The 8,964-nt window shown below is 40.1% G+C and overlaps 1 protein-coding gene across 1 annotated transcript; it reads left to right on the top strand.

Annotated features, from left to right (window-relative positions):
- The first annotated feature begins 1,175 nt into the window (after positions 1-1,175).
- On the top strand, positions 1,176-5,888 carry GPR150 (G protein-coupled receptor 150). Its single transcript, XM_087958164.1, has one exon. The coding sequence runs from the start codon at positions 3,307-3,309 to the stop codon at positions 4,645-4,647; it is 1,341 nt and encodes a 446-aa protein (XP_087814290.1). The 5' UTR covers positions 1,176-3,306; the 3' UTR covers positions 4,648-5,888.
- The last annotated feature ends 3,076 nt before the right edge of the window (positions 5,889-8,964 follow it).

An 8,964-nucleotide genomic window follows, 5' to 3' on the forward strand; every position in this document is an offset into this window, starting at 1 on the left:
ATCAATTCCAACTTATTACAACTTCTGGTTTTCCTTCTTTTTTTCAACCTAACCACTTTGTATACTACTAGTTTTGCAATTTGTTCTTCAATAATTCTTTCTGTATTGTCAAACCACCTCTAACCACTTCTTCTGAATCACTATTGCGCTCAGTCACGTTCATTAATCACCCATCTGTTCTTGGCCCATTTCTTCTGGTTTTACCACACATATTTAAGTACTGTATTCCCATTCCATTTATTTTGTTTTTGTTGACATACTTAATTGTCACACTATATAGCAAAGTCAACAAATGATTTAACAGAAAAATTTTCTTCATTTTTTGCAACAAATATATAACACCAATCAGCATTTGCACATCTTTAAATTTCTTGCAATGTTTCCCTTATATCCTGTCAAACACAGCTACTTTGATCTTTAATGTTTGTTTTCCTCTTCATTGTTTTTGCATCATACATTTAATAAATCATTTGGATTCTTAGCCAATCATAATCATATTCATGCTCCCACAAACTGTCTTCTAAAGTCATCATAATTTTCATAATTTTTATTTGTATTTTGCCTTTTATTTTTACAAATAACTCAAGGCAGCAAACATAGCCAATGCACCTTCTATTTTCCCCACGCCAATCTTCAAACATGCTTTTCTTCCATCATATGTTGTTCTTACCATATTCAGCAGCCAATCTTTCACCCTATATTTTAAAAAACATTCAAGCCTATTCACTTTATTTTATACTCCCTCTAAATAAAAAAATATACATTGATTCAATATATAGTTACTAAATATGTTATTTAATTTGTTACATTATGTAGCAAGTCCTATTTGATTTCATTTTTAAGTTTGAATCTAACCCAGTGCTTTAAGAATTGAATGCTTAATCAGTGTTTTGTCCTATATTAATATTTATTTTGCTCTAACCCCATCCTAAGACATATAACAGATTAGCTAAATTGCTCTAAATCCAAGGAATATTTCATTTAAACAAAACTTCGTAAAATTTCTAAACTGTTTTTTAATTGTGTTATGTTCCTTAATATAATAAAACCTGAGGTCGATTTTGAAATGTTTTTCTGCTTATTTTGTCTTTCATTTAACGAGGGCATACTTATATGAAAGTTAAAAGTATAGGAAATCTTTGATTTGAGATGAAAATATAAGTGAATTAATATTGCAGTATTTTATTGCATACCTTCTTTCTCTCTGTGTCATTATTTGTTTATTTATCCCAAAAACTTTTGGTGCTTTACAGAAAAGAGACATAAGAAATAATACATAATAATACATAATAAACCAAGAAGAAAAGTGAGAGGTGCAGAGACTAATGAAAGCCTATGATTAAATTAACTAAAGAATAAAGAATAACCAAGCGAAGGCAGAATCATGGCCCAAATCGCTTCCCATCAATTTTTGAGCAGCTTTTGCAAGGATTGGACAGTTACTGAAAAGCAGTACTAGCAAACCTCTCCCAACATTCTAAAGTAGTATCCTTCTATTAGATTTCTGGTTACATGGAACCATCTAGGCTAATTCCACTGGAGAATGTGGACTAGCAGATCACAGTCATATTCTGAATAGCTAGAAAACAATACTCTGGTTTTATTCCAGCTTTTCAGGTAGATTTGAATAGTGTTTGCCTAGAGAAAACTGTTGCCAGTTCTTTGCCATTAAAATACATACTTAGAGCATGATACATACTTCTCAGTGGGATACAAATTTTATTTCAAACTACAAAGACAATAGGGCCATTATGAGTTGAATGAAACTTGGAAACAGGTTCTTTATCAATTATGGATAGATGGCTTTGACTGACATAAAAGGGCCATACAATTCTTTAATCTTATTATTTTTATTAAATGGAATACTAGGACAACCAAATTACCTTTGTGTGCTTTTGTTCTATTGATTCCAGACTGGCATAACAATCATGCACCACTATGTAACCCAATTAAAGGCCAATAGATCGGTCACCCTTACTAATGCTCTTTTTCAACCGCCTCTAAAATTTTAACAAGGGAAAGAAGTAGCAGCAACCATTTTTTTATTTCCTTTTTCTGGCAATTGCTGGTGAGGACTATTTCCAGATATGCGAATGGTCAATGGAGATAATAGTGATGTGGTAGACTTACAAAACTGGGAATCAATATTGCTAGTAAACTTGATTAACGTTATACATAAAAATTGCCATGTTCAACTATCACCAGAAATAGTGATAGCCCACTCCAAACACAACCTGAAGCAGGCCAGTCTTGTTATCAAGGTAAGATAGTTAGAAACTGTCCTACCTACCGAAGAATAGCTTCAAGCTTCTTGCAATATAAACAGAATAAATTCAAGAATTTCAACCTTGACTTTACCATAAATTGGATTTGCATTTGATACATAGCAATCATTTGAACACTTTTGCAACAGCTTCATTATTAAAGCTTTCACAGCCTTGGAACTTTTTGTACTAATTTCTTGCTTAGCCAGTTTAAAAGGAGCTTGACAGACATCCCGCATTCAAGCCAGACCAGGGCATATAGGTTAAAACCAACAGTGAGCAAGGATTTATGCTAATTTAGCCAACATCTTGAAATGTGTCAATAAAATTTACTTTTACAAAGCTCAAGTTACATTAGCAGCTTACTTTTATATATGGCTGTTTAGAAGTAAATTCCATTCAGTTCAACTGGGCTTATTTTAACAGAATAGGATTTCAGTTTTCATCCAAATGCTTAGCACCTTGTCAATGTGTGTGTGCTATTGAAAAAAAAAACTTAACTTGCTAATTTTTAAAAGCAAATTGTATCCCAGACAGTTATGTTTTTTTAAAAAAAAAACCAGTTGGTACTTTACCCCCTCTGATAAGCTCATGAAAACATATGTGATTATGTTTCTAGTGAAGGCAATCTTCAACAGGTTTCCGATGCACGGCCATATTTTGGCAGATACACCACCAAGCAAGCAAACAAGCATCGTGGAGTCTGTGGAGGAAAGGGGGAGGGAGGGTTAAGGGGATGATTTCATTCAGATGTGAAAGACAGCTTCACAAAGTGTGCGGAGAAACCTGGTTCAGGTGGGTGTGAAAGACTGCGGTTGTCGTTCAACTGGAGGTGGGGGGAGAGGCTGTAGGGGGAGGCTGAGAGGTGGGCAGAGCACAGGCGCGACGGCTCTATCTCTTGTGGAGTGCCCACCCACGGTGAGTGCCAGGTGACAGGCAGAGCCCCTATATATACTGCCGAGGCACGTCCATCCACATACAATCCGCGCGGCTGCTTTCTAAGAGTAAAGTTTGTTCCCAGTTTTGGCGGCCAGAGGGAGCCATGGCTGATGCGCTCGAGCCAAACGGCCAAGCTCCGGGAGCCAACTTGTCCAGCCTTCAGCATCCCGCCGGGAACTTGAATCTTTCTTTGCCGTCTCGTTGGCCTTTGCCCGGACAGCCTGCGCAGACCATCGGGGCGGGTGCGATCATGCTGCTGGCGTTGGTGGGCAACTGCTTGTTGCTGTACCGACTCCGCTGCGGAGGGTGCTGCTGCGGAGGTCGGTTCAGGAGGCGGCGGAAGATGGATTTCCTCCTGGCGCACTTGGCCATCGCCGATCTCTACGGCTGCGGGCTAACGTTGCTCTCCCAGCTGCCTCCAGCAGAGGACGGGCGCGTTGCAGAGCCGGGAGACGCGGGGTGGCCGGCCGGAGACGCCACCTGCCGCTTGCTCCGCTTCCTGCAAGGCTCGGGGCTGCTGGCGCCGTCGCACATGCTGGTTCTTATCGCGTTGGAACGACAGCGCTTAGCCAAGGGCCCTCTGCCTCCGCAGGAATCGCTGCCGCCTTTCGTGCTCTCCCGGAGCGCCCTGGCCGCGCTGGGCTGGCTCTTGGCCTTGTTACTCGCCCTGCCTCAACTCTTCGTTTACAGACTGGTGCCTTCGCAAGCCGGAGGCCGCTGCCTCAGCATCTTCCCTCAGCTGCCCCGATGGCACGGACAGGTTTACGCCGTGTACGAAGCCATCACGGGCTTCGTAGCTCCCGCCTGCCTCTTGGGCAGGACGTGCAGCCGCATCGTCGCCACCCTCGACGCTTCTGGCGCCGAGGAGGAGGAACCGTCGCAGGAGGGCCTCGGCGGCAGCGCCGGACCCTCTCGGCTTGAGCTGCCTGGCCTCGCCGGCCCCAGCCCGCCGCTTCTTCTGCGGCTACTGCCGATCTCCAAGTGCGCTTCCCGCTCGCCGTCGGCGCCCCGAAGCCTGCCCCGCGCCCGAGTCAGGGCGCTGCAGCTGACTTTGGCGCTCGCCGTGCTCTTTGCGCTCTGCGGTTTCCCGCGCTTTATTCTGGAGTTGGGCTTTGCTTTTGCCTCTCCCGAGGCCGCCACCTACGAAGCCCGGACGACCCTGAGCAACATGATGGCAGCCACCAACAGCGCCGTCAACCCCTACGTGTGCCTCTTGTTCCACAGCTACCGGCCCTGGGCGCGGCGGCTCCAGCGCAGCCTCTGCCGTTGCCCCGATGGACAACCCAGACGGCAAGCTCGCCACCGGCAGCGACTGTCGCCACGGGCGGCCGCAGATCGCGCTGAACTTTGGCTCTGCCCATGCCAAACTAAGACGCCTGCCATTGCAACAGCCGTCCAGCTAGAGAAGGAGGAAAGCCGGGCTGTTGGCGAGAGCAGATTCTAAGACCGAGGGCCAACTTTGAAGAAGGCTGCATTTGCCCTTAAGAGTCCACAGAAAGCAGGTTAAAGAAAGGAGAAGGGACCTTTTGGACAATTAGGATGGCTTTAAGTTTGTTTGGGCTTTTGACACCATGTGTTCTACTCACTTAAGAGTCAAATAAAAGATTCCAGGGTGCTTGTTTGCCTGCAAGCCATGTGTTCAAAGGCTTTACCCTGGAAAAAACAAAGGAAAAGACACTCTGCACTTGCTCAAGAGCCCACTTTGAGCTCTGTAGTTCTTTCCAATTGCCTATCCAGTTGTAGGATTTTAAGTCCAAATAAAAATCACATTACCATTGTAAATGAATTCTATGTTTACTGCTCCGGCTCTTATCATAAGCGCTGATGTGGAATATCAGAATATCTCAACTGGGTGTCTTCAGCCTGTCTGAGGTTTTGTTCACCGTTGGTTACTATATTGTCAATGTTCAAACCAAAGGGGACTGTTCGCTCTTTCAGTAATTTGTATCCAAAATTTGTTGGATACAACGAAAGTTTCTCTCTATACATAAGGGAGCTGTTTAATTTGTGGTTTTCACTAAATTCAGATATTTTTCCTTGTACTTTGTAATATTTATGGATGTACACATACCAGAAACTCTGTTTGCTTGTTTTATGCGCATAACAAATACTTGTAAGGTTAGTCAGACAATTCTAGGTAGGTCATAGAGCAGCCAGACAGAACACTGTAGGACTTGTGATTATCTGACTTTGTCCAAAGGTATGGAAGCATCTTATTGGCAAGGAGGAAATGTTGCTGCATCTTGGCCTTGTCTCCCTTTCTCTACACAATTTGTGGCTCAGCCCATCCACCAATCTCCCTGAAGCCTTTACCACTATGCTGCTGTACTTCTGTCAGCCAGTCCCCTGGCCCTCTCCTCATCATTTCATTCTCTCTTTAAGCTATTTCCAATTGCCTGGCATTTTTCTTGCTATCTCCCAGCCCAGAATGTTTCTGCCCCCAAGAGTATTCTGGGTTTGTGTGGAAATCCAGTCCATGCTCAGACTAAGCAAATGTATGCCAATCTAGGCATAGACCATGAATACAGCATATACCTAGTTTTATTTTTCATATTTCCAAACAGAGCTAAAGAAACAAGAGGGTTACTTTTGTTGCTGTGCAAACAGATTGTATTGTTAATGCCTTCCATTATTTTGTCATATTGTACATATTAATTGCAAATAAATATCCAATATAAAATGAGACATAGTTTATTATAATAAGAATCCTTTCTGTTCATTGTAAGGGGCTTTACTTAGATATTGATCTAATTATCTAGTATATATTATGAGTCCCAGTAAAGGTTGCATTATTGGTATGTGTGCAGATGTAAACAATGACAAAAATCAACAGATATAAACTGCAGAAACTGAAGGCTTTCAATGTTTATAGAAATTCATCTCCCTTGCAATTAAATATTAGTAGTTTAGCTACCATATTAACGTACGTCTTGTATATAAGCAACCGACATTGGCAATTGCAGATAGTGTAACAGAGTATTTTTACTTCTGAAAGCAAAGGTTGAAGGAAGGCTATAAGATTTAAGCAAACTTTCTTGGAATTGTCTTTTCTTTAGCTTAGACTTACAGTCCTCTACATGTCTATAAAGCAGTATCAAAAGGAGTTCATCCTAGTTATTTTTTTAATAATTTGCTTCTGACTATAATATGGCAAGTTAATATTGCACTTATAACCCCACTACCCCAAAGTTTTCCATAAGAGGTACAGTACAACAAACTTTTGTGCAGTGCTCTTAACCAGTCTTCTCTATTTTTTCCGTTTTAACCACTCTATATCAAATGGTATTAGAATGGCTGCAATGGTACTTTAAAAACAGGGGGGGAAAAACAGTATATGTAAAATGGATAAAATGAAATCCAAAATATGGAAACATGTTTGTACTGGAAATGTACCCCAGAAGGGTTATTAAGGTTGATTGAAATCAATCCCAAAGGTGCTTTTCAAAAGGCTACTGGACATTCTTGTGTTTTTTTTCCTTGAAAATGTTTCACTTCTCATCCAAGAAGCTTCTTCAATTCTTCTTTTTCAGAGAACTGAAGAAGCTCCTTGGATGAGAAGCAGAACGTTTTTAAGGGGGGGAAAATTATAAAAGTCCAGTTGCCTTTTGGAAAGCACCTTTGGGACAACCATGACTTGAATTATTGAGAATATCCACAGACATTAAAATGAATCATTGATAACAAGTACTGATCAGGGCAAAATCCAGCTTAATGTTGAAATCAATGTCAACTTATTCAATTTAGAGGCAAAATTACACATTTTATTACATCTAAGATTTTGGGAAATAGAGAATGCCAGAAAGATCAGGAATTATTTTTCTCATAACAATGAAATTTTTGGGAGTGGCTTTCCTTTCCTACTTGCTTTCCTTTCTTTTTGAAAAAGGACTCACTGACCAATGATTTTATTCCTCATGTTCAAATAATTATTAAACCCAATATCATGGCTGTGTAAGCTAGAATGTGAATTCAAATTTCTTCAGCCAACTAGCCTTGGAATCCCTAAGATGGCATCGTACATATCTGTGGACTTGTAGATATCTCCTTTGAGGTTTACCATGTTCCCAATTCCTCATTAATGTTAAAATAATTAATTTTTAAAAGAAAATTAGCTTTATTTTGCTATAAATCAAAGTGCTGTTTTCCATTATTTTCTTTCGAAGAATCCCATTGGGTGCTACATGGAGCTCATAAATATTTCCAGAATATAAACACTGCACCCAACAGCAGTTCTGTGTGGCTTGGAAGCATTTTCCTTCCACTCATTAAATGGAATAAAAATAAGCTGTGGAGTGGGTAGATACCATTCAGAAAGGAAAGAAGGGCTGGAAGCATTCCCAACCATTTGCATGCTATAAATGAATACTTCTTGGTTGGCTATTTCCTGTACAACAGTTGTTATGTGAAATGTGCATAAAATGCAGTGCAAATTTCAAAAGTGTCCACCACTGTCTCAAAAGGTCGACAATTTATCTTACAGAGAGAAAAAGAAAACCCCAATGAAATTTGTGGTCTAAAGGAGAAATACTGTTGTTCAGCCCACCCAAAAATCAAATACTAAAATTTGTGTGAATACTAAAATTTTCAGAAACAAAATATCAAGATGAGAAAAAACAAAGCAACAAGCATTGAAAGCCACTGAAACCTCTCATTGGCTATAGCTTAAAAGGAGACAAAAAGTTCTGAATACAAGCAGTTTATTATGACAGAGTGGGACAGGCAAATTCAGTAGAGAAAAGAAAGGGAAGGGGATTTTTTTTTTTCATTTTGAAAGATGTCCATCTCTTCATTACTCTAACAGTGTTTCTCAACCTTGGAAACTCTTAAGATGCATAGATTTCAATGCCCAGAATTCATACTGACTATATCGATATATCCATGTATTTTTCTTGATAATAGCAATTCTTCTAGTTTTTTTTACTCTGAAGCTAGCCTTATGATTTCTTGATGGCCTCCCATCAAAGTGTTAATCAGGGCCTACCTTGTTTAACCTTTGACCACAAACAAGATCCAGCCAGAGAATGCTTTCTTCTGAGACCTTATGGAAAGACTTTTGTTACCTAGAAAGTAGAAAGCTTTGTTCACATCCAAATATGTACATATGTTGGATGAGTGAAATCTTACTTTTCTATTTTCTGAGTGTTCCTACTGTAATGACTGATGTACACCTTGTTCATATGTCCCATATGCCCAAAATGTTAAATATACAATACTAGTTTAGATCCAGCATAATATTTGGATTGTGGACTAAGTGAAATCAATGAGACAAGTTGATCATTACTAAATCAATGTCCTTTTATATATAAGCAAAGTTAACTGAGTACTGATAATATAACAGTTGTTGTGGACAATAATACTATCTGGCTTCTGGTCACGCCTCATACTAAGCTCCAATGTAGCTCAGAATAAAATGCTGCTGGAGAATATTTTGTTCTCACGACCCATTTTGAGATCCTGTTGAACATCTGATTAGTATGAGGGTAGTGCTGCTGCACTAAAATGGCTTCTGGCCCTGCATGGTTGTTCATAATGGAATTAATATATTCTTGAAAATGACAAAAATCATATAAGGAATTGCTCTTTAATAATTTCAGCCAACATTTTGATTGTTCTAAACATGTCTGGGAAGCAGTTTTTCACAAGCTATCATTGCTCAATGGGTGGCCAAATGTTTTCATGCAACCTGCCACAGTGTAAAGTACTTTATCTTGGAAGACTTACTTATGAGTCACTTAGAGCATTTGTTCTCAAGTAGAGATAA

Source organism: Notechis scutatus, chromosome 2 (genome assembly GCF_049901735.1).
Source record: "Notechis scutatus isolate UNSWTSFEM ecotype Mainland chromosome 2, rNotScu1.2, whole genome shotgun sequence".
Taxonomy (NCBI): Eukaryota; Metazoa; Chordata; class Lepidosauria; order Squamata; family Elapidae; genus Notechis; species Notechis scutatus.

Excerpts from the sequence above, each read along its gene's own strand:
- GPR150 (XM_087958164.1), top strand. The coding sequence starts at position 3,307 with ATGGCTGATGCGCTCGAGCCAAACGGCCAAGCTCCGGGAGCCAACTTG.